General features: G+C 40.0%; 2 protein-coding genes across 2 annotated transcripts in view; one reads left to right on the top strand and one right to left on the bottom strand.

The window, feature by feature from the left end:
* The window catches only part of TG (thyroglobulin), a 152,048-nt gene that overhangs the window by 91,473 nt on the left and 34,755 nt on the right, over nucleotides 1–25,820 (top strand). The gene's annotated exons all lie outside the window — the stretch shown is intronic.
* On the bottom strand, nucleotides 369–23,143 carry SLA (Src like adaptor). Its single transcript, XM_040080113.2, has 8 exons — nucleotides 23,043–23,143; nucleotides 17,688–17,781; nucleotides 11,637–11,736; nucleotides 8,312–8,398; nucleotides 6,864–6,967; nucleotides 5,159–5,290; nucleotides 3,074–3,206; nucleotides 369–2,114 (listed from the first exon to the last, which is right to left on the bottom strand). The coding sequence occupies exons 2-8, from the start codon at nucleotides 17,746–17,748 to the stop codon at nucleotides 1,895–1,897; spliced, it is 837 nt and encodes a 278-aa protein (XP_039936047.1). The 5' UTR covers nucleotides 17,749–17,781; nucleotides 23,043–23,143; the 3' UTR covers nucleotides 369–1,894.

The following is a 25,820-nucleotide window of genomic DNA, read 5'->3' as shown; positions in this document are numbered from 1 at the left end:
GATGCCTGGGGGCCCTTTCCACACTGAATTTGTTGTTGAACTTGTCAATGTCAGAACATCTTATCCTCTTCTCATAGAGTGTGTCTGAGTGCTGCCAATTGTGTGGGCTCTGGGATTCTTCTGTCATCTTCCATCCAAGGTATCTTCTGGCACTGGCATTGCAAGGCTCGGTCTTATACTAGTTGCACACCAGGTTTTCCATTTTCTAAAAGCAACACAAAGTAACTACTGAATATTATTTTAATGAATAAATACAAGTCATGACTTAGAAATCTCAAATGATCTCCATATACATTTCAAGAATAAAATGCGGTCACTGTAACATATTGATTATCAGTAACAGTAATTAGATTATACAAATGCTTAGAGTTCCTGAGTGTGTTTTGCTTTTTGGAGTTCAATGTTTACCACCCAAATTACATTCATTCTTTTAAGTCCTGAAATATGTTTAAACAGGCTGTGAAATATTTTGATCTCTCAACCTTTCTTGCTAGTGCAAATGACCTGATACAAGATCTAAAAAGCACATAGGTTTGTCCTAAGAGGTGTTTAGATATTAAATATATATATAACCTCTCCAATTCTCTATTTCTCAAAACCTTCATCATTCAAATCTGTGCAAAAAGGTACAAGAGAATATTGGATTGAAACTATCTCAGCTTGAGAGCATATCTCAGGTTGCAGTATTTTACACACTCAGAAAAGAGTGATTGCTCGGTTTGGAAAGCAATCACAAGCAGGTTTGAAGGAAAATGCTACTTGTTCTTTTATCACTTAGAAAATGGTACATGCCTGTGAAAAATAAATGAAATTTCAGAAAACCCTCTAATCCTTAAGTGGTTTGATGGAAGCTGTAATTGCTATTTGACATAACTCTCATCAGGCAAGAAATTAGGAAAAATCTCTAACATCCACTGTTACTGATTTGTTCCCTTAGTTTAATTATTTTAAAAGCTGCTATTAATATAAATATTATACATAAATATGTGGCTGACTTCAGAAGTCAAAGTTAAAATATCTTCCTGTACACATAAAAGGTCATACCTTTGCAAGCCAACCTTTGCAGTTAGGCACAATATCATCACATCTTACTTTTTAATTAAACACCCCTTTGTTTAATTAAACCTTTTATCTGCTTTACTGTGAGCAGCTGAGTTACATGCTTGGATATGCCTGAACTCCTATCTCAGGTATAAGCAGGACCCGCTTTTCTCAGTGAATTATGCCTGTTCTTAATTACGTAACTATTTTATGACAATGCAGGCCATTGCTAGCAAGGGAATGAAATCCTACTTGTAAAGTCAGTGATTTTAATTTTTTTCTTCTAAAAGTATGGAGTCACTATAATCAGGTGTTTCTTGGATGCTGGATGTTCGATACTTTCTGGGGTTATTGATGTCTTTCTGACCCATTCTCGACGATAATGGATAAGTCTATTTTGAGAAGAAAAATGCTCCTTTTTTTCAGTGTAGATAGTTTCTGTAATGAAGGTTTTCAGCCTTGATGAGAATACCAGAGTAAGACTTAAATTAAATTCCTGAGCTGCAGTTAGTCCTTCCCTATGCAGTCACCTCTGTACAGTGCTGGGCATCACCCCTGCTGAAGAGTCACCTGCACCACTTGGCTTTTGTCTTAGAGTTTATCTCAGTTTATCCTGCTTGTGAACCAGTTCTGGTGCACTGGGGACAATCCCAGCATATTTCGTGGCTGAGATAGCAGCCTTGAGAAGGGCTCTGGTTAACATTCAGAAGAGGAAATGCAGAAGCACTGCTGGTGTTTGGTCACCAGCTTAGCTGATTGTATTTCTCAGATGCAGAAGGACAGCAGGACCACAGGATGCTCTGGTTTCCCTTCTAACTCATCAGTTTTCGGGTTTTTCCTGTTTGTCTTATATTTAGTCGTCATAGTACGTAGGTGGCGAGTGGAGGGCACTCTTATATTTGCTCCCTGTGTATATGAGAGATTGGGATTTCTTCTTTCTGGCACTTGCAAAGGAAGTGTTGTCATCCTCAGTTAGGGAGAGGTAGGAAGCGATGCTTTCCCTCAGGCCATAGCTGAGGCAAGAGTCATCCATTGCTGCCAAGGTGCTTTTGGTATCTTCAGTCACCTCCAGCCTTTAAAAGAGCAAAATTTTGTTACCATTTTAGCTACTTGAACAGAGCCTCTTGGGATAATATAAACAGTTGTTAAACCTAATAATGTTATTTTTGTTGCATAAAGACATTTCTGCCTCATAAATCACCAAGCATTTCTGTCACTTAGCATTTCTAAAAAAAAAAAAAGTACAGCAGTAATACATAAATTTTTTTTGGCACTCGAAAAGGAAGTATCATCTATATTCTCTTTTTAATCTGTAGGAAAAATGGCCTCAATACTGCACAAAAGTTTCTTGCCTTCATAAGCACATGAATGTTTTGTGAAGAAAGAGTACTGGAGGGAAATTTACACCTCAAAAGTAAAAGGTGCTTTTGTTTCTGAGGGTGGTTGTTTCCCCAGCTTCTGAAACCTGACCTACTTTCTCTTGTGGCAGTTGTGATATTAGAAATCTCCTGAATTGGGCTGTGTGTTGAGAGAGACACAACAGGAAGGTTTATTCTTGGACAACGTGTTCATTGCACCTTGTGCTGCTTCCTGGGTGTGTGGAAAAGGGGGAGCCACTTCTGCCTGCCACAGTTCACCTGTGAGCCACAGTGGGGATGTGGCACATCCGTGGGGATGGACGAGCACTGGTGGATGTCACTGGGCTTTGTGACAGCTCCTACTCCTGCTCCGTGCTAAAAGGACTCAGGAGTCCCAAAGGGACTGAACACATGGGTAGCTGGATAGGAGAAATGATTGAATGCTAACTAACTAACTAACCTAGGTTTAACTTTCTTTCAAAGTTAAACCTAGATTATCAATTAGTAGGCTGGGCATTCAGTTTTCATGGGTTAGCTTGGTGTCAGATTTTCCAAGTTTAAAAACTGCTTTCAGGAGAAGGAAATAAATAGCTATGTCTTCTGTGTTGCAAGTACAAGTATATAGACTGGGAAACACCCCTGTTGTTTCTGGCAGCCTGTGTTGTATGTGGTACCTGTGAATGTTTCTCCAGTTGAAATTTTTATTCCGCATCACCACAGGAGGAACTGGATTCATCATGGTGTTGTTGTTAGTGCACTGGGTGAGACAAGGTGTCGTAAGGACACAGCAGAGACCATCAGCAACTTCTGAACAGGAAGATGAATACACAGGCAGTTAATCTTTGCTTACTGTTTTCTTTCCCTAGTGCATGTTCAAATAAACAATTTTGGACTCAGCAGCAGCAGTCAAAAATTGTGTGTTATCAGCAAGAACACAGTAACAGAGGCTTAATTTTTTTCCTTTCCTTATACCTTTGCCTTTTAATTTTCACTGGGTATATTTCATACAGTACATGTGAGGAACTGAGACACAGAAAGACAAAGTGACTTGCTCAAAGACTAGAAGGAATTTTATGACAGAGCAGAAACTCTGGTCTGTCATAAAACCCAGTTTTTCTGAGCTCTCAGTGAGTTCTGCTTTGCTTCCTATTGTCTCAGCCATGCAAACAGAGTGTAAAAAAGATCAGATTGGATTGTGTGCATACCTACTCTTCTGTGGAACATGACTTTAGAATGAATCAAGGTTCACATGTTACCTTCATCAATGTTTCTGTGCTCTACTCTATTCTTGCTCTACTCTCTTCTTGCTAGGAATATCACAGATATTCTTCTGCCCAAGTAGAGAACATCATGGCTAAGTGATGCTGTTCTATGACTCTGAGTCTTATTTCAGGGTGAGATTCTGTATCTTCTCATAGTGGGGGAAGGAGGGCACCTAAATCTAACTATGCCTCCTCTTACGCCTATAACCCAAATAAAAATGTTAATTGTTACAAGTTTTGGGTTCTGCCCCAGCCCAGATTTTAGGCTTCAATTGTTTCCTTCTTTCTAAGAGGTGAAAGGTGTCAACTAGCTAACCTGTAAATACATATATATATACATCAGCTGTCCAAATTCTTTCTCCTCTCTTTATATCATTGGACTTGAAAATTTCATTTGCTTGTTTTGAATGTGAATGACTTTTCTCCTCAGTTTATCAGTGTACTCTTTGGCCATCACACACTTCTTCTTTTACCTGTGAAATACTTCAGTATGGTAATTTCACACTTTTAAAATTACAGAGTACCCATTGCCTGTTAAAGCACAGAACCTATTGTTCTCTTGTAACTTTTTAGGCAATTCGTTTTTTGCAATTTCCTTCCTGATTTTAGAATGTTCTCATGATGCATAGTAACTGCAGCCACTTAATTATGTCATTTGTCAAGTTACTTTTCTGACACAGGTTAAATTGCCATAAATCTATTGAAAAAGGTGTCATGCACTGGACTGATATTAATAACAGTGACAGCTGACTTGGCAATTGAGCTAACAGCTTGACCCTCTTGATATAAGTACTGCTGATAAATTCCTGCCATATGCTTCTTCTAAAATGATAGGGAAGATGCTTACAACTTTCTGAAAATTTCCTGCTGCAGATAAGGTTGTGTGCTGTAGTGGTTCTTTAAGGAAACGTGAATAGAGAACCTGGTGTTGCATGCCCTGAAGCTATCTGCCTGCCTAAATGGCAAAGAGATGAATGGCAGCATCTTCATGTTGGCAAACAGAGTCAGCCAGGTGTTGCAATCTGTCTCTGGAACCCAGAACCGTGGGTATATGGCTTCTGTACAGCTGAACATTTTTGTATGCTCACACTTTGACTTTAGGTGTGCTCTGAGAGGGGATGGTCATCCCTGACCTGTGCTGACTTCCAAACTGCATTTGGAAGTTCTCTAGGGAACCGCTAGACCCTGGTGTTTGACTCAATGTTATTGGCTATACAATATCCTGCACAAAATCATGCAAACCATCAATACAGACAGAACCCATCTGGCCTTATTTAGCTGAATCCTCGTATTGATTTCAGTTATACTGTTAAGGGCAGCATATTTTTTATTTAGGATAAAAAAAATATATATATTAACCAAAACTTTTTCCATTGCTTGTTCTGTGGCAGAATTTACAAGTCTTGGACATAGGCAAAACTTATTGTTTTGGACTTTTGATAGATAGTTTTTACATTTGCCAGTGGAAAATACGTTTTTTTCTGCACTTATTTTTACCTGAGTAGTGATTGACAAGGTCTTCAAGGCACTGGAAGGTTTGCCGTGGAGAGATGTAATACCAGTTATTCGGGAGGCGGAAGATCCTGTAATGTTTCACTTGCCTGTGCCTCACTGACAAGGAATATAACCCTGGAGAGAGAGAACAGCTAATTACACCAAAGTAGGGCTGCAGTTATGCTTGGGTATCTCTGGCAGAATAGAGTATCTGTAAGATATGGTGCCATGACTCAAAACATCTCAGAAAGAGCTGAAAAAACCTAGTGACCATCTTATATACTACTTTATATATACACATAAATATAATAAAGGGTACAACATGACCCGAGATTTTGGTTGACTTTCTGGTGTGCTTTTCCTTTATCATTGCTGGCATGAGATCTTTTGAAATGGTGTAAAGGAAGTGGGCCTTTACAGAAGTTGTTTGCCTTTCACTGCATAAAGAGATCAGACTCACAGGCTGGTATTCTGATTTAGTGAGCTTTGGGTAATGTGGTAGCTGAGACCTGATAATGCAGTCATGGCAGGAAATGGCCATTTGGATTTTTCTGTTTCTTTGTTTAGAAGTGTGCTGGAACATTTACTGGCAAGGACTGAATATCAATCCTAAATTTATTTGAATTTAGTACAGATATTAAGAAAGTAATTGGCCTGTGGTATGCAAGAATTCAGAACCTATGATAACAGTATTATTCCCTTTTATCTGCAGTATCATGATAGAATGTGTTCCGGTGCTTCAGAAAAGGAAGACAGCACAATGCACATGGGAGATTTGTTCAGCCTGGAGAAGAGCAGACTGAGGGGAGACCTTACTGCAGTGTTCAGCTCCCTCATGAGGGGAAGCAGAGGGGCAGACATTAATCTCTTGTCTCTGGTGACCAGCGACAGGACCTGAGGGAATGGCCTGAAGTTGTGTCAGTGAAGGTTTAGGTTGGATATCTGGAACAGTCAGGATGGATATCAGGAAAAGGTTCCCAACCAGAGGGTGGTTGGGCACTGAAACAGGCTCCCCAGGGAAGTGGTCACAGCACCAAACCTGACAGAGTTCATTAAGGGTTTGGACAATGCTCTCAGGCACATGGTGAGATTCTTGGAGTGGTCCTGTGCAGGGCCAGGACTGGGACTCAGTAATCCCTGTGGGTCCCTTCCGACTCAGGACATTCTATGATTCTATGTCCCCATTGAAGAAAATAAAAGTATAAAATTGGTACAGTATAGTTCCCAAGTAGCAAAAGAAAGAAAATAAAATTGAAGGCCAGTCATTTTTAAAAATAAATAAAATACCTCCCTCCCTTATATAGTAAACACACTTCTCTGCCACCCCCAGTACATTGGCGTGCATTTTACAACTTCTTGAATCAATCTTTTGTGGACTAAGGCAAAGCTGTGACTTTCCCTTCATTGAAAGTCCCACTGCCTCATAAGATTTGCATGCAACCAAAGTAAATAATAGTGTTTAAACAACTGTGCCTTGTTTGTGCTGATGCCTGCGGAACTTTCCATGGCCATCAACAACCCTGTTTCCAGTAGGTGACTGGTAAAGGCTGGCACATTGCACTGGGTGCCTTTGCCTTCCCATTATATATCTTTTCTGGTTTTGGACTGATCTATATGAAGCAGGACAAGGGGGTGAATTAAAGAGCTGTAAAACTGTTAGTGCCTGAGATCAAGAGGGAAAAAAAAAAAAAAATCTGTATTGTCTCACCTTTCCTAGTTTCACTCTCTCTGATCATGAAGGAGCCAACCTTGGTGTTGGGTAGCTGTAGAAGCTCCTCTGCTTTTTCTCTTCCCAGCCCTTCAAATAACCAACTGTGAAGCAGGAAAAAACAAATTCTGAAATTTGGACATCAGTGAAACAGTGAGCAGCATGTGGCTGTGAAAGTGCTGCATTAGCCAGGAAAAGTGCCTGCAAAAATAACACTGTGGCTTTCTATAGTTGTTCTCTCAACTATGTTCAGGCATATTTCCCCAGTTTATGGAGAAAATTTTGCTGGTTTTGAATTCCATTAGCCTTTCTGAGGTTAAGAGAAGAGTAATAAGATTTGGACTTATTAGGGAAAGCAAAACTTTTTGGGCTGCTTTGATCTGTATTGCTGGGGTCAGATTTCTGTGCTATATTGATGACATCTATGGCATTAGTTAAATATCTCTTTTTCATTTAAACCACTTTTGTTAACCTCAAATTGTATCATAAATAAACCCCAAATAAGTTAGTTATTTTGATTCTTCTAGGGAACGGTCCAACCATTTAAGTTAATGGGCTTTGTGGATAAGGGAAAGTGGAATTACTCCTACAAATTTTCGCCGTAACTTGGTGCACTGCCGTGTTTTGCCACAGCCAGTGTCTCACCATGCATCTGGGCTTGCTCAGCTGTCCTAGAGTTACTTGCATTCTATCTTAAAGTTGTTCTCATCTGTTTGATCCAGTCTGCTGACATTGAAGTTTCAGACAGTAGCTTCCATTACCCCACATCTGTGCCCTGCCTTTGGGAAAGCATCGTTGTTTCAGGAGGATGTAAAAGCATGTTAAGATTTAAGCACTTGCATAGTTCACAGTGACATTCACAGTTCATATCCTTAAAATTAAACAGGTATTAAAACATTTGCCAGAAAACTTTTAAGCGTGTGCTTTAATGGTTTGTTGTTTTGGGTTTTTTTTTTTCCTGAGTGGTGTCTATGGCAACAAGAAATGTCTGAAATTTCCTTTGTTCTTCCAGTGAGAAAGTTTACATTCTTCAACGACTTATTAGCATTTCTATTTGTTCTTTTTGGCCTGTTTTCCATGAGCAAACCTAGCTAAAATTTTGCTCTATATAAATATTAAAAATACATTCTAAATAGGCTCTCTTTATCAATGTCTTTAGAATTAGAAATCAGTTCATGCAACAGATGTATATTAAATATCTTTTATGCAATTTAAGGTGGTTTTGGCTCTTTGTAGCATTTAAAAGAAGAATTTTCATTTTCACTTAGTCTAAATTTATATGTGCATTTGAGGTTCTCAGTTTTCAAAATATGTATTTTCGACTGTCAGTAAATAAATTTTCTGTCTGTCGAGTCACTGTTGGCATTATTTGGACGATGACTCTGAGTAATCAGAGGACAATATGTAAAAATGTGGTGTTGAAAGGCTATGGAAATGCATTTACTTACCCATGATAAACCTTTGCAACATATTTGCCTGGAATATAGTTTTCTCGACCTGTTGTAAGGGAATGGACTCTCCACCAGCCTCCTTCACTGTGTGAAAGCAAGAGAAGGGATATTTTCAGATGCATTTTCAGAGCTTCTCATCCCTTGGAAGTTAGTGAAGATATACAGGTTAGCCTGCAACCTTCTGTGTGTGCTCCTGAAACTATGGAACCCTATTTGGTTTCATTTAGAGTAGTTCCATTTCTAAACCTACTTGAGAATTGAATTTGGACATAGAAATAAGCTACATTTGTTCCATTTAAACTACGTAAGTAAAAAAATATTTTTCTGTAGTTGAAAGAAGAAGGATAAATACTCAGTGGTTAAACCATGCTGTGCTCTGCCTTCCCACAGCTAGACTTGTATTGGTGTCCAAGATATTCAGTTTACAGCTGAGTGTGCTGTGTCTGGACAGCCCTCTTACACCAGGGTAGAGGTTCCTGGGAAATGGAGCCTGTCTGCTTGGGAACAGGCTGTCAGTCCAACAGAACCTGGTTTGTGGCTCTTTTCCTTGTCTTCCATGAGTTGCAGACCAGACTCCAATAAAATAGACCTTGTAGCTGAAGCTGCAGACTTATTCATTTTCCCCAATATATCTTAAGTTATTGCTGTGATACTGAATTGTGGCTTTGACTCTTGAATGCCTTCAGAAATACAGGGTACCAAGAATTTTCACAGGGATGCTGCAGAGCTTTAGTCGTGGTGCAAGGATGCTTATAACTGATGGGTTCTCTGCACCTTCACTTTAAGAGTTTGAATCCAAATAACTGTCTTGTGTTTGAATGCTGCTTTTGTGGATGTTCATATAAATGCTCCCAAAATAATGTCTAGACCGCAGATCAGAGTCCCGGTGTTGAGATCACTTAAGTTAAATGTCACGAGTTATAGCTGCTGGGACCATGGTCCAGAATGTCTGTGCTGAGGGAAAAAGGGAAGTATCTACTGCTCAGAGCAGGAAATTTCAGGGACCCAGAAGTTTTGGGTTTGGTTTTCCAGATGAATTTTAGGCTGTTTTGGTCCCTTTTTTTCCCCCCCAGAATTCTCCTAGACAGATCCAAGAATTGCAATAAGAAAAAACACAAAAATTGAGAGATTTGTCATCTCTCCCCTCCAAACTTTAATATTACTAATGCTGAAAAATCCCTCTTGAGCAGCACAGCTGTCCTGGAGCAGGAGCTACAGAAATTGTGTAGATCCGGGAGAATCTTGGAGGACATTTGGTTTGACTACTGCTAGCCAAAGGCAGTTCATCTGGTAATGACAGGTACCTGACCAGTGTGGAGAGTGAAAAACTGTGCCAGTGGTTCTGCCAATGCAGAGCAGTCACAAATATCTGTGAGGAGTTGCATTTCCTATGGAGGTTCCATATGTCCTGTTCCTGGCAGGACTGGTGGGGCTGATTGCCATCATGCATCATTACTTTGGTAAAAGCCTGAAAAGCTGCTGTTACAAAAGCACTACATGCTGCCGCTTATGCTGACTACTCTGTGGGGACTCCTTGTCGTTTGTGCTCTGGTCATGCAATGCTACTCTTCTTTTTTGTTGTATTTTACTTCTTTGAATGTTTTTGGAAAAGATTTACAGCTTATGAGCAGGAAGAGGCTGCAGGGAAACAATTCCTACTGACATCAGCACATACCCCAGTAGGGGAGAATAAGCCCTTCACCAGGACAGTGTGATTTGCATAGAGCGTTGGACTGTCTTGTCCTCTGTGAACAAGCTCATGATTCAAAGTAAAAAAAGGAAAGTTCCCACCAAGGCTTGTTTTGGATCTAATTTATCCATCAGGAGAAGCCCTTGATCACTGCACAGCAGACAAACATGTCAGAAACTTCTGCTGCCAAAGCCTATTCTTTTAGGAGTTGTTCTTGCAGTAGATTACACTTTGCAGTACAGGTATGCATATAATATGCCACACATATAATTCCCATTGATATGGGCATAGGCAGTCCTGTGGTGGTGTGAGGGCCTGTAGCTGATGGAATCTGAGAGAGGAGCTTTAAGCTGGAATTTCCAAGCTAAAGCAGTTTTTGTACCATGTCTTGTATGTTCTGTAAACTGCAGCAAGGTTTATACTACTAGAAGCTAGCAGAGAAGAATCCCCCTGGTTTAGAGGAGCCCTCCAGCAGCAAATAATTTATCTGGTGGTATTGTCTGAGTCTTGGGACCCTTAGGTTCAGGGAGGCAGAGAAAGCACTGTGTCAGCAGAACAGAAGTGCAGCCATTCTGGGTCAGACCAAAGGTCCACTAAGGCCTGTGACTTGTGACTGACAAAGGCCACTGCAGGTCATGGTGGCCTGGAGAAGAGTCTGAGAATTCATCAGCCATCTGTGATGGTTCTCTTGAGTACTTCTCTCCTCCAGCCATTTAACTATCTGGTTGAGAATTTTTAAAAATTATTTTAGAATTCCTCCAAGGATTCCTCTGCTATCAATGTGTCTGGTCTCCCATTGAATCGATCTGCTCAACCAGCTGCAAAACCAAAATCTTTCATTTCATTTTGAGCAGTGCAAAGAGTGACTGTGGGGCCAAATAACTTCCAGGAGGTCACTGTGTGCTGATAGAAGCTGTGCCTAGAAGAACAACAGGGCTGCTGGCTTCCATTTTTCTGTACGTGTGCTCATTCTTGTGTCTGGCAATATTGCACTATGGTTAAAGTCAGTCTGAACTACTGCTCTTAAGCCTACTCTTAAATTATTTGAGTGGAACTGGCTGAGAAATCTGCCTTTTTTTTTTCCTCACTAAGAAAATGCAGAATCAATTAAAAAATAGAAAAAGAAATATCACCCCCCCCACACACATGCACATTTTATTTTATCTTTTTTACATTTGCTTAAATGGGGACAAAATTCTAAGACTTAATCATAATGGAGTTGTTAGATTAAAAAGGGTAAGAGAGAAAATTACAGACACATTTGACATAAAGAAATTCAGAATGATTTTCCTTTTTTATATGTTTCAAACGTACTCTGTTTTCCATTACATTTGGGGAATACTTTCTCACAATCATTATTCAAAGCAGAATTGTTCTGTGTCTTATTTTAGTTTAGAATGGAGTCCAAATCCGTCATGAGAAACCTAAGAGAAATCTATGGATCAAAGGACAATCTGTAATCCCAAATCCTTAAACTACATGGAAATTTACACTATGGCTAAGCATCCTTCCTTGGAAATTCCAAACTCAGTTCATTATGCTGAACTGCATCTAGCTTGGGCCAAGTGCTTAAAACAGAGCTTTGCTTCAGTTGTAGCAAAACCTAATTTAAAAATAAATTGATCAACTTACTCTGATAGCACACGTAGTTTTTCCCCTACATGAAATATAGGTTGGCTTATGTCTGCTGAAGGGTAGTCATAGAGAACAGCAAGGAAGTCACTCTCCTGACCTGTAAAAGAAGAAAGAAAAGGTCACTTAGAACAAAGGTAGAGCTCTGAGAAAAAAATGGATTTTTCCTTAAGTATGATAGATTTTATGTAGTAGGCCAAATGGGAAAAAAAAAAATTCGCTGAAATGTCACTTAATAAACATAAGGAGCTAAAGAAGAGCCCATAGATTTATAAGAGGACTGTGAAGAGACTAGAAATGAAAAAAAGTCATGTGATTAGTTGTAAGCAACTAAATTTAGACCATTTTTTCTAGCAATTACCATATTTAAAGGACATACTCAGTTTGAAACTAAAAAAATCAGTAATTGTTTATAGTATTAGGAAGAAACCCAGTTTGATTAATGCCACTGTCTCTAATTGCCTCCAGCTACAGTTTTGTAGCATTATATTTAAGAAAAGGAAGATGCATGTTGAATTGTTCCATATTTTTACACCACTGATGCTTTTCAGTGGTATGAAATTAGTTTAGATCAAGGTCAATGAGAGTGTGGCCGTTATTCCCCATTTACACCGCTTACTAAAGGAGCTGGCTGGTCAGCCACTGCACTTTGTTCTCACCATTGCTTAGAGACTCTACCAGAGCTTCAGAGAAAGAAAACAGGCACAGGGGTGTTTAAGTTGAAACCATTGTACAATGGCAGTTTGCAGAGCAGAGGTCAACAAAGATATGAGAAGGTATGTTTTGATCCCTTTTACATCATCTGGGGTGAATCTGGGACTTAAACCCCGTGTAAGACATGCTGAATCTTCTGGGTTTTTGAAGGACTTACACAAGACTGAGACTTTCAAATATGAAATGTTCCTCATCCTCATCCTACTGGAATCTGTGGTGCCCAGTAAATGCTGGCAGCTGGGAGATTCAGAAATATGCCATGCTGGGTGTTTTGAGTTCTTTGTCACAAGTCCTGGCAAAAGGGATCGTGCCATACACTGCCTGTGTTTCTCCTGGAATCAGTTCCTTCCCTCTGCACATCTCAGTACCCTCCATGATCTCACAGGGAGACAGAGCTTCCCTCTGTCTCCAGCAGGATCAGCACCCTGATCCTTAGGAGCACCATCTAGCACTACATTTGCAGAGGTGTTTTGATGTCCATACTTCCCACTCTCTGCTGCCCAACATGTGCAAAAATGGGTGTGAATTCAGGGTAGGAAAGAAAGGAATTAGATAGAGAGATAGAAACATCTGTACCTCGTTAGGTTTTTTTCATTTAATATAGATTTGTTGCCAACTTCTCTTTAAGGAAGACAATTTTTGAGGGAAACAGGCGCAACACCCTGAATTATTGCTCTGTGTTTTAGCTATGTGTCTCAGGGCCTTAGAAACAACTCACAGAGGTAATGGTAAAAGGCTGAAGGAACCATGAAGAAAAGAAACACAACAGGCTACCCAGAGAAGTTGTGGATGCTCCATCCCTGGAAGTGTTCAAGGCCAGGTTGGATGGGGTCTGAGAAACTTGATCTAGTGGCTGGCATCCCTGCCCATGGCAGTGAGAATGCTATTAGATGATCTTCAAGATCCATTCCAATCTAAATCATTCTATGATTATTTTGAGAGTGTGCTTACTATTGGCATTGCCATGATTTTTCTTAGTTGATTAGTGTCACTGAATTAAACAGGACTAGTCCAGTAGGTCAATCACTGTGATTAGTCTAACAAAATTTATTAAACACTTAGTTCAACCCTGTTGAAGAAAATCTGTGCTAAGCCTTTGATGGCTTCCTTGTTCTGCACAGAAATTCTAGTGGCACCTTCCTGTCTATGAAGCTATGTAGTACCTGAATCTAATAACACCTAAGAATTGGCATTGAGTCTTTTTTAACAAAACAAAATCCTTATCCAGGACTACTCAAAGAAATACAGGCCAGAAGGTGCATTTTTAAAATAACAAAATGAGGATAAAGTGCCATCACTTAATTTCTCATTGCAGGTTATAAAACATCATGTAATTATACATTGAATATAAATGTTTTTTAGCTTAAGGACAATGCCTTTAGCAATGCTTTAAAAAAAAAAATGCTATTTATTTATAAATTTTCTGCTTCCATGGTAAAAGAGTGGAAAGCAAGTGCTTTTCTGCTCTCCTTCCTTGTACACTGGTCGGTCATTTGCATTTCATTATGGAGACTTTTTGTCTACTCTACCAAGACCTGTGTTACTCTGCTTACACTTTCGTATTTCTATTCATTTTTCTTTCAATTTTGCATGGCTATTTGTAGTTCTGAAAAGGAAGGAACATGTCAGAGTGTTATCTTCCACATCCATGCAAATGTTTCCTCTTAAACTACATAGTTATATTAAAGTGTAAGGAAAGGAGTGAACCCCCTCCTCCTTCACTTCGTTTTGATTGGTGTTTAAGTCAAACCTCACTGGGTTTTTTGGTCATGCAAAATACCCCACCACGCTGTACAACATTTCACAGAACCCATACCAGCTCCTTACAAACACAAAAGCCTGGAAACAGGAACTAAACAAATTACACACTTTCTCCACACCTAAATTTCATGGTGCTCTGATAGATCTGATCTGATGAGCTCCCCACACTTTCAAGATGTAAAAGAAAAAATATTTGCCTGAGTTTATCTAACACAAACTCTCCTCCACAGTGCAAATGTGGGTTACATCTGAAATGGAACAACTCAAAAGTTAGAGTGGAAAGATCAAAGCACAATCATTTCCACTGCATCAGGTGTTAGTTCTGGGTGGTTTTTTAGGAGTAAGAAATTAATGTGAAATGCGTGCTAATTTTAGATGTCCTCACACCCACATGTCTTGCAAAGTGTGAGACTGAGAATTGTATCCTTCAAATTATTAATTAGGAATGGACTATGAAGCATTGTTAGAGAGTAGGAAGAGCATAGGCAGAGCATCCAGATCCAGCTCATCGCCCTCCCAAAATCCGCTGTGCTGTGCACTGACGTGGTCCATGTCTGGAGTGGGAATGAACTGTTTGGAGTTCAGCTCCATGCATCATCCAGCTTTACTGGCCAGTAGAAATATTATGATTTATGGCATGGGGTGCACCGGGGGGGGGGGAAAGGAGAGCACTCGTGTGTGTCTGGGAAACTGCAGCACCACAAGGTGTGGCTGCAGAGTCACACTTTGGCACCCAAGCTAGATCTAAACCAGCCAGCTTGGGAACTGAGAGCTGTGCAGGTGCGGCCCAAAAGGATTAACCCTTGATTCAGAGTCCCAAAGGAGGACAGAGAGGGGCTCACAACCCTTGATGACCCCTTGCTGCTCTGCTTACTCTGTCATAAGTCCCCGGGTTGTGCCAGGAATGCCTGTGCAGTGTGTGGGCAGTTGGGGTGCAATTATCTTTGGGGTCCAAATGTCTCCTTGGGAGATACAGCTTATACACTGTTCCCCTTCTCAGGGCCAAGACTGGCACACTGGTGGTGAGGAAAGCACAAGGTTTTGCTTTCAGTGCCCATTTCAGGCAGCACAAGGGAGTCATAGGGGTGTGATGAACACTGCAGACTGCAAGTCTGCGGACTGCAGTTACCTATTTTCTTCCCCCTTTTTGTTGTTTTGTTGTTTTCTTCCCCTCTTTCCTTTCATTCTTTCCCTTCTGTTTCAGTCTTTCATTTTATTCCGTCTCACTGAAATGGGCCAGTGTCAAACCTACTTTTCCTAATAACTATTTCAACTATTGAAAGTTCATGGATTGTATCTTCCACCTCAGTAATCAAGTCTGTTCCTGGCCTGGTGGAAATCTTCTGTGTTTTGTGAGGTGATGTGGAGTTTGATCTGTTCTTTAAGGCAAACAGATACAAACTCTCTAGATGAGCCCCAACACACCCTTTGGTACCAGGTTCATTTTTAGAAGTCTTTTTTCATTGGATTTGGATGACAGGACTGATGTTTGTATTCCCAACTTTCATTAGAAGCATCTAAGCCATTTATGAAAGGTGACCCAGACTAAGAGATGGATGGATCCAAGGAGCTATTCAGGCCGATAAATCCTAGAATCATGGGATAGTTTGAGTTTGAAGGGACCTTTAGAGGTCATCTTACTCCATCCCTCTGAAAGGCTGGGGTCATCGTCAACTGGATCAAGCTACTTAGAGCCCCAAACACCCTGACCTTGAAAGTTCCTAGAGATGGGGCATCTACCACCTCTCTGGGCAACCTGATCCAATGTTGCAACAGCCCCATCATAAAAAATTTCTTCCTTATATCTAATCTAAATCTACCCTGTCTTAGCTTAAAACCATTATTCTTTGCTGCATCACAACAAGCCCTACTAAAAAGTTCATCCCATCTTTCTTATAAGCCCTCTTTGAGTATTGAGAACTGCAATAAGATCTCCCTGGAGCCATCTCTTCTCCAGGCTGAATAACCCCAGCTCTCTCAACCTTTTCTCATAGGAGAAGTGTTCCATCACTGATTATTTTTGTGACAACCCCCCTGCCTTTGGGTGATTAAATGTGGGTATCTGGTACAATTTCAGCTGTGAGAGTGTCTTAAACATCCCTATAGCCTTGACAGGTGCCACTGCAACTACAGGAGGTTTGTTCTCTCCCCAGGTGGTAGCAGGAGGTCAGGTAGGACTAACAACTCCTTTGTAGATGTAGATGTGTAGATGTGTAGGAAAGTTCAAGTAGATTGAGTCCTGAATTCCTAAATAGATATTTTTCCCGTGTAACCAGTGTGCTATCAATCTTTGCAGAGTTATCTTTTAGGGGTATTTCCATCACAGAAAGGGTTGGAGTTGTTTTTAGCCCTGCTAAATCCTGACTTTTAGCATGTGCAGGACTTGGTTACAGCCATGGCCTGCTGGTCAGCAAGGCCCTGCTTTGAGTGAGTGCATGTCTCTGTTTTGGTGTTTATATGTGGTATATGTGTCAGCAGTTGTTGGGAATATCAGCATAAGGCTCTCTCCTTCACCAGAAAAAAAAAAAAAAATAGCAATATGCTGAGTAGTTTTTGGCCTCTGTTATGTTAGGACGTAGGGCTGCAAGGCTGCCCATCTCAGTGAGTTCCTAACCATACTGAGAGCAGGGCTGGGTTTCCTTGCAGCAAAAATGGAACCAGGCTGAATCCCTTCTCTTATAATAATGAGCAGTCCAATTAGAAAATCTTTCATGGAAATCCCAACACAACAACAACAACAACAACAAAAATCCCCAATCAAACAAAAAAAACCCCTACAAACCCCACCCCAAACCCAAAGGAAATAATCAAAACTGCTTTCTCCTCTTCACCTTTGGGGAGTGATTTATTGTAGCTCTTGTGCCAGCTGCCTGTTATTAGTGCACCTTGAGTGCTGAGGCTCTAGTGGTTCTCCCCCCACAGTTTGTAGTAGCTGATCACCAAATCCCTCCTCCTTTCCCCCTCCAATGCTTGACCACTACCAGCCCGCAGAGATGGCAGGGAGGGATCTGCAACCTGATTCATTCATGTGTGGATGCAGCGGGTAGATTTGTTATATTCTTATTTGGCAGCATGCCCTGTGAAATTTGTATTCCTCTATAACCTTTATGGATAAATCTGGTGACAGGTTGGCTGTGTGCTACTGTTAATTCAATTATCTGACAGTAGATGGACATGAGGTTTGATGCAGTACATCATTGAAACTTTTAACCTTAAATGAAGGAACCCCAAATTTCAAGAATAAATTTGTATAAAATATTACATGCAATTATGTCAAAACACAGCATTCTTGGTTTCTGAAATAGCATTTCAGTGCTTTCTGATTTGGAAGGAACATCTTTTAAGGAGCACTAGGAAATAATGCATTTAACATTCAGGGTTTTTAATTAAACTGCTTCTTGGAAAACGAGCTAAAACACAGCTAAATATAAGCACAGTCTGGTGGATGCCCTCCTTCTCCCCCAGCAGCCATGCACTTGCCTGCTCTTGTCAGGCGGGTGAAGAAACACACATGGCTGAGTCTATCATATACAGAGAACATCTTTTTCTCTTGAAAGGAATGAAATGAGTGCTTACCCGTTTGGCTGGGCATGTTTGTCTCCTCAGATGCTCTTGGAGTTTTCACAGTATTTCCCATTGTGCTCTTTATTTCTGTCAAAGCTCTTCAGAACTAAATCAAAGCAGACATTGAAATTAAACATCACAGTAACACCTGCTGAGCTAACAGATGAGAAATGACCTAGTTTGGGTGTCTCCAATTTTGTACAGTTTTGCTTTTGAGAACTCTGGTGTCAAATTCATGCAAGAGTTTTACATACTTGCTAAACTCTCACCACTTTTGTGCTTTTATCAGGGGAATAGCAGAAAACCACAGCTAGGGAAGTTGCTCAGAACATGATGTAGTAAAAGTTTCCATTACCAGTACCTCAGCACAATAGGAAGTAACAGCAGAGCTGTGCCCATATGGGCATTTCATATACAAAATATTTTTTCAGCATTTGGGGTTCTGAGGCTACAAAGGATCTAAATAGACTGATGTCCCTATTTTTCAGCACTGTGTGCATATTATGTTGGTTTACTACTGAACAGAAAGAACACAGCTTGGTAGGTTTGGGCTTTTTTCTGGTGTAACTGTGCCTTCAGAAAATCTGGGATTTTCTAATTTTTTTTTTAACACCTTGCCTAAAAAAAAAAAAGTTTGATCTCAAACCTCCTGCATAAATCCAGCAGTGCAGATTCTTCAGATACCTTAAAAAGTTTTGGTGGATTCATAAGAAACAGTATCAGACTATTGTGTTCCTTCTCACAGCTTTTCTGCAGCCATCCTAGTTCTCTCTGACAGAGGACAGAGAGGTAAATATTTTGAATGTGGAAGATGTATCATGCTATGTTATCTTTTCAGAGGCAGAAGACAAAAACTGTATCTATTTAAAAACTGTACATTAAAGCAAAATAACACCACCAGCTGATGGGTAATTATTTTTTAAAAATATATTTCTGCCTGTTGCCTTGTGAAAATATTAACAGGAGCTCTAGCAGCATTGTGTGACTCTTCTGCATCTTGTGGCCCTTTCTAGCTTAAGTATTTCAAAGATGATTACTGACTTAGGTGTGCTGCTCTTCAGTGACACAGGCCAGAGCGTGATGAGGGTCAGGTGGAGAAATGTTCATCTTGAGAAGTAGAACCGCTGACATCAGCAAGACTTTTTTACTAATTGTCTTTTGGAATAAGATTGGCATTGGCAGAATTTCAGTATGTTGATTAATACCATAAATTTTTAACATCTTACAGACCGTTTTGGAAGACATCCTACAGAATAAAATGCCATTCAAAGGAAAGAAAAATCATCCCTTCTCAAATGCGAGGAGCTCAGTGCTAGAACAGATGGTAGTGCACAGTTTGACTCCACGTCATCTGCTTTCCAAGCTTCTTAGTGCTGTTTCCAAAGGTTCTTTGCTAGAATTCTCTGTTTCACTGGCCAAGTGGCACATTACCCCTTCGCTTTATGCACTCAAAACTGGCTTGTGGCACATCTGGAGAGTGCAGCTGTGCCAGTGTCTTTCTGACAAGCATCTGAAACCTACTTTCACAAGAACAAAAATGTGTTGCCTGATAGGAGAAGTCTAGAAGCTGAATAAAACAGCACGCTTAAATTTAAATAAACTACTTAGGTATTCATTTTTTTTTTAAAAAAAGGTCTCTTAATAGAAAACAAAAGAACAAAAACAAAACAAAACAAAAAACCAAAACAAAACAAAACAAAAAAAAAACCACCAAAAAAACTCTTTTTCCGTGTAAATGTACTAAATTTCTAAACCTGAAGCCAGAATTCACTTTGTCAGGCAATGACTGCTTTTAAGATCATAATTTTCTAATCTAATTATGAGTATTTTTCTGCAAGACCCAATTTTAATTTCTTGAACATTTTTCTTACTTGTATCCCATAAAAGAACAAGAAATAAACCCACAGGAGTAGTGCAGCCAGTATTTTGGCTACAGATATTATGGATGTTTATGGCTCATCTCCATATTAGCCAGAAAAATTTCCTGGGCACAGCAGTAGAGAGCTCAACAGGGTGGAAAATGTCAGCCAGGAGAGTGAGATAAATACCTGGACTGATAACCTCTGCTGAGCTCTATGCTCTGGTAGATGCATTTTGGCAGTAATTTAAAAGAGAAGCTCAAATCTTGCTCAGTGTATAGAATCTAAGATGCCGTTACCAAAATGTTGTGTATTCCAGATAGATGGCAAGAATGACATAGCATGAACATCTTATTTCCATCTATAATTTTGACGCGTACGATTGATATTTAGATGAGAATTGCTTGAATTTTGTGTCCCAAAGTCTGAAAAAAAGTAAAAATAAGAGTCCTACCTCTAAGTACCACTTACTTAATGCTGGTTTTGTTATTTGAGGGCCAGGAGAGCAAGTCATCCTACAAGTGTCAGGCTTGTGACCAGAGGCCTTTTTCCTACTCCTAATTTCAGGTGTGCCTGAGTCTCTTTGGAAAGTGATACGTAGTATTTGTGTGTGGTGGAAAGACTTCTGAAAATTTTACCTCAGGCTTTCAATCTTTGTCAAAACATGGCACATTTCACCAAGGCACTTTTTCACCAAGGCATGTTTTTCTAGATGGTGTTTAACGATCTAAACTCTAAATTCTGCTTTAGAAATACCTGAGGTGTTTCTGTAGGGTTGCTTATACGTCATTTGCCATTAAACCTCAGTCAAGTTCAGAGGTTTTAAGTACTGGACAACAGGCAAGTTCCTACTTTGTATTTTTGCAGATCACAGCCTGTTGCCTTCTGTCATACCAGGCATTGTTCTCAAAGCACCTCTGAAGTCATCAGGGCACAACGTGCAGCTCCATGATGCTGCCGTAGATGTGGAAGGATCTGACTTGTGGAAAATGCAGACGTTATAAAGTACTTTCAGTACAGTGAAGGGCAGTGACGTCTTGGGCTTTACCATCGTCAACGTGGCAATTTGCTGCTTCTCATTGTATTTTCCATGCTCTTTTACTGTCACTGCCATTGGTAGCATGAAGTCATGAAAGGGACAGAGAGTTCAAGAAGTGCTCAGTAAAAATAAAAAAATGAAAAGCTCTGACTCTTGCTGTTAATTCACTTAACCACAGTGACTAAAAGGAAAATGAGACATGAGACTAGGTTTTACTACTAAAGACACTTGTCACATGGGCAGAGTAATGGTTCCTATAGTCCAGCCAAAGGTGGTGGAGTGAATGCTCTGAGGTATGACTTAAACTTCAGGAAGATGGGACATGGAAGTTTTGTTTGAAATAGAGCAGGCAAAAATTGCTTCTACTTGTTTGCCAGCAATGGCATATCACTGTTTCTAGAGTAAGAATGTACAAATTAGTCAGATTGCTAAAACAAAAGAGTGCTTTACTCTTAAGGATAGAAGTTGATGGCTTCAGTGGCTTGTGCTTCTGTTGAGTTATTGTCGGCACAATACAAATCCATTCCATTGCCGCATGACAAATTCTTGTGTGGTTTTCTGAAATTTTGAGACACTCTGCAAAACTAGACTTACTGGAAGCTTTAAAGGTCTCATGAACCAATTCTTTTCATTTAAATCAATAGAAGAGCAGTAACAGTTTTATAGATTATAATCTTCTGAAATAGCAAATTTGCTCCAGCTGCTGCATTTCACTTGACCTTATTGAATCATATAACAATTTGGGTTGGAAGGGACATTTAAAGGCCACCTAGTCCAACCCCCCCTCCATGGACAGGGACATTTGCAATTGAATCATGTTGCTCAGAGCCCTGTCCAACCTGGATTTGAATGTTTACAAGGATGGGGCATCTAACACCTCTCTGGGCAACCCGTGTTTCACTCCCCTCATTGTAAAAACTTTGTTCCTTATATCTAAACTTGAAGACAGAGTTTGGGATACAAGTAGAAGTGTCATCTTTCCATCACAGAAGCATATAACTGTACCAGATCCAAAGAAAATAATTCACTGAGGGTGATGTAGGAAGAATTAAAGAGAAATTATAGACTCTAAACTCACTGTGTCTAATCTACCCCAAACCCTGTATGGAGTGCAGCTGCGGTTCAGCTCAGAGGAACTGCTGGGAACCAAAATCTACCTGCAGCTCTCCTGCTCACCAGCCAACTCCTCAGGCTTGCAGGGAAATTTGATTTTAACTGTTAAGATCACATTTGTAGTGTTCCAGGCATTGGTCTTTCCTCCTCTCCCCTTTCTACTTGTGCACTTAGTGTCCAAGGAAAGGCAGTCACGTGGCTGTTTGCACACACAGCTATTAGGACTGAGGGATCTTTGCTGCCAAAAGAAACATGAGGAAATATCCACAGTCCCAGTCCTGCTTTGTGTCCTATTTATCAGAACTCTCAGCAGGTAAAAATCCTTCACCTGTCAAGACTGGAATCCCACTGACCTACATTGTGTGGCCCCCAAAACCTGTGGTACAATTTTCCCCTTCTGTTCCTGTGTGCAGCACATATAGCAATAACTTCCTTTTGCAGAATTTCTTTGAGAAAACATGTTTCTGCAGCAGTTAAATAGCATGGAACATGAGAAATTTTGCTACTTGATGGGAACTTTTTCAAAGTTATATTTAATATGGTTGAGAATTAGTTAATATAAAGAAATTAAAGTAATAAGGGGAATAAAAAGGCAAGATAAGCACATGAATAAAGCCCTCCTACAAGGAATACCATAGACTAGTAGAATTAGAACATTTATCATTCCGGAGATGCTATACCATATTTTATTTTTGTTTCCTGATATTCACATCTGTGTTGCCAAGGTCTTATAATTTAATTCTCAATAAAGTTCACAGGTAATGTCTGAATTTCATTTAGCTTGAAAATGAAAGCACTGGCATCCTGTTATTTTTCTTTTGGGCAAAGAAAAAAGCAAAACAAATTAGATTTCAGAAACTGTATCATATTTTGGTGAATTTCCCTTAATTTATTATTCGTCAATGAACATCCTTTCAGCTTTCTGGCAGCCGTACCTTTGCACTTAGAAAGAATAACATAATACTCTCATCAAAGTAATTCACAGACACATGCAAACATGAAACAACACAAAAATACCACACTATCCACACTTCTAACACTTTAAATAAAAAGCCCCCTAATCTGTGGGCTCATATTTTGCTTATAGTGAAATGCAGTTTGCTTTAGCATAAGGTCCTGAGCATCTATCTTACTCTTAGGTTTCAGTAGAAATACTCCTTGTCCTGTCTATCTTTAGTACCACTCCTTATGAAAAGGATCAAGGCAAGATCTTCTATTTCTGCCTTTGGTGGCACTTGAAATCCACGGTCTGAATACTGTCATTGTTAATGAAATAGAATACCCTTGTATATAAATAAAATTGAAACATTTGGTCTCGTACGCAGATAATGTAAAATATATCACAGCAGTGATTACCTTTAAATGCTAGGCATGGCATTCCAGGTTGCAGTATTTCTGAAAAAAGCCGTAGTCATAGTACTGCTCTCATGCTGCCAGCAAGGTTTAGCTGATCAAGTCGAGGAGCAGCCGGTCGAATGAGTGTGTTGTGAAGTTCACGCTGTCATGTAGAGCAGCATTTGCCAAACAGGCCACATACTTCCTCTCTGAGAAATAAGGAAGGCTCAAAGTGTTTGCAACAGATGAGGTTCCTGTTGCAAGTCACTACTGAAGGCACATATTATCTATGGGCTGAGAAAAATAGGGAGGTTTTCAATGTATTGCATCAGGGCTGGTTTTAGCAGATATAAAAAAATGAGGGAAATAACCCAGTTTCTATTACTTACACAAAAAGGGTTGTTGTTTTTGGTTGTTTTTTTTTTTTTTCTTCCAAATTTATTTATCCAGTAATGCTCATTCCCCAACTGTTTTCTTTTATGCGTTTTTGCTATTTTTCTTCTGACAGACAGGAAGAGGCACAAAACATTTTTTTCTCTCTTACTGAGTCTGAATGGGAATGCAGCCTCTGCTTTATGCTTCACTCTTTACCCCGAAACATCTCTGTCTGCAAATAATTGAGGCTTAAGATCAGCAATGAAGAAATATGGATTGAAAGCCAGTCTGTGGAGCCCATTTTCACATTAGTTGGAAAAAGTGTAGAAGCCTCAGGACCTTCCTCATCTTGGTGTCTGAGATGGAGGAACCAAGATACTGGCCTGTTAAATAACCTGACTAAAGGCACGGAGGAATATTGTGCTGTGGATATGAATGTAGAAGTCGAAGGGATGAAGGGATTTATTAAGGTTTGCCCTTTGCTTTTATAATCAAGATGGGATCTGAAAAACTCATATCCCTAACATAGAAAGGGAAGATTTAAAAAAAAACCAAAACAACAACAACAACAACAAAACAAACAAGCAAACAAAAAACCCAAAAACCTTGACAACCCCCCAAAAAACCAAAATAATCCAACAAGCCCAAGCAGACTTCCTACTTCACACCAGAGTAGCTCCAAGTAGATACTTATGTGGGGAGCTGTTTTGTAACTGTTATTGAAACCAGGAAACACTGAACAAATCCCCAAAGCTGTGCCAAAAATTGGTAATTTGGTAATTTCAGGAGAATATTCTTTCTCTTTGATGGGCTGTACCAGCAGTTCTCAGTTTGAAGAGACAGGAAAGCACGAGGGAGCTTGATAAGCTAATCAGTCTATAGCACAGCTCCATGGTTACCCTGGACAGTTATATTTTGATTATTAGGACCTTCTTGCTTTCTTCAAATCACAAGGATGTGACATGCATGCCCATTAATGGCATTGACTGAATTGATGAACAGTGTCTCTGGAATTACTCAGATATCATGGGTTAGGGGATGTCTGCATGTGGGAATAGGCAGAGGCAGAGCCTTTTCCCAATCCTTCTCCCCGTGCTCAGCCTTAGGCTGCCTCTGACAGCCTTTGTGCCTTTACAAGGAGTGAAGTTACATCCTAAGATGCACTTGGGACTGGGACAGGTCTCAGACTGAGCAGAAGAGATTGGTCACACTTAAGGAGAGGTCGGACTTGGTTGATAGAACATGACCTGCTGGAAACACAGTAAATCTCAGATACTTTTTGCCATGCTTATAGAGGAACAGATGAGTTTGCAGTGGAGAGTGGTAGATAGAATTCTCCATTTCCGTGTCATTTCTGCCTGTTGCTGGTGGCTGTCTGCTCTTAGGCAATGATGAGAACTGATTTACCCTTTTGGTGCTTTTAGATAATACCTTGTTTCAAACAGGATAATTGATAAGGTAGGGTTTACATCTGAATGGAAGAAAGTGTTTGTATTAATTAAGTGGGGCTTTATATGTCATCTTAGAAATATTCATATCCTGTTATTCAGGTCACTAACCTGACACAGGCACTCTGTTAGTCACTTGACATTGTCCTTGCAAGGCTGCCTCTGATGTCAGGAAAGAGGGGTTTGCAAATGCTGACTTATGAAAGAGAAATCTTCCTTCTTCCAAATGTTATTTTTGATATAAGAGAGAGAACCCTTGCCTTCCTCCCATATTTATATGGAAAATACAGTCTAGTAGACAATTATGGAGGGAAGAATGTTTCTTTCTCAGTCTCCCCTTCCATTGTTGGGCTGACCTGCTCATTCCCTGTTCCACTCCCTGTGCTGGTGTTTGCCAGGTGTCTGCCAAATATCTTCTTAGCTGTGACAGAGACTCCCTGAGCTGTTCCCCAAGGCTTTCTACTTCTCCGCGCTCTTGAAGCCACATTTCATGAAAGCCTGGAAAAATGACATTAATGTAATCACATAGAGCCCTGCAATCCTGGTGTCTTTTAAGCACTTGTCACTACGTGGAATTGGGTATCTAAGGAAAAACAGTGGAGGACACTGGAAAACAACCCTGCAAGAAAGAAGCAAATATGGTCCAAATTGAAACAACTTCTGAAAATATTTTAAATCTAGTCTGTTAAAGAATTATCTCCTAAATTCATTGGGAAAGTGAGTCAGTGGTCGCTTAGTTACCGCTTGCTTATTTTTGCAAGGAGAAAAACCAGGATTTTAACAGTGTCTAATCTGGCATTAAAAGAAACTGAAGACACCCTCAAACAGAAGTAAGGTTCTGTTGCCTGTCCATGGAGTGATTATCCTTAGGCAGAAGCTTCCAAGGAGAAGGCTGCAGTATCCATTTCACTGTGTCTCTGAGCACAGCTTAACTGCTTCATGCAATATCAGGCTTTAGTCAAACACAAGCCGTGTT

The sequence above is a fragment of the Hirundo rustica genome, chromosome 1, assembly GCF_015227805.2.
Source record: "Hirundo rustica isolate bHirRus1 chromosome 1, bHirRus1.pri.v3, whole genome shotgun sequence".
In the NCBI taxonomy this organism is placed as follows: domain Eukaryota; kingdom Metazoa; phylum Chordata; class Aves; order Passeriformes; family Hirundinidae; genus Hirundo; species Hirundo rustica.
The sequence above is the reverse complement of the archived record's forward strand: the minus strand, read 5'-3'. Positions and strand labels throughout refer to the sequence as shown.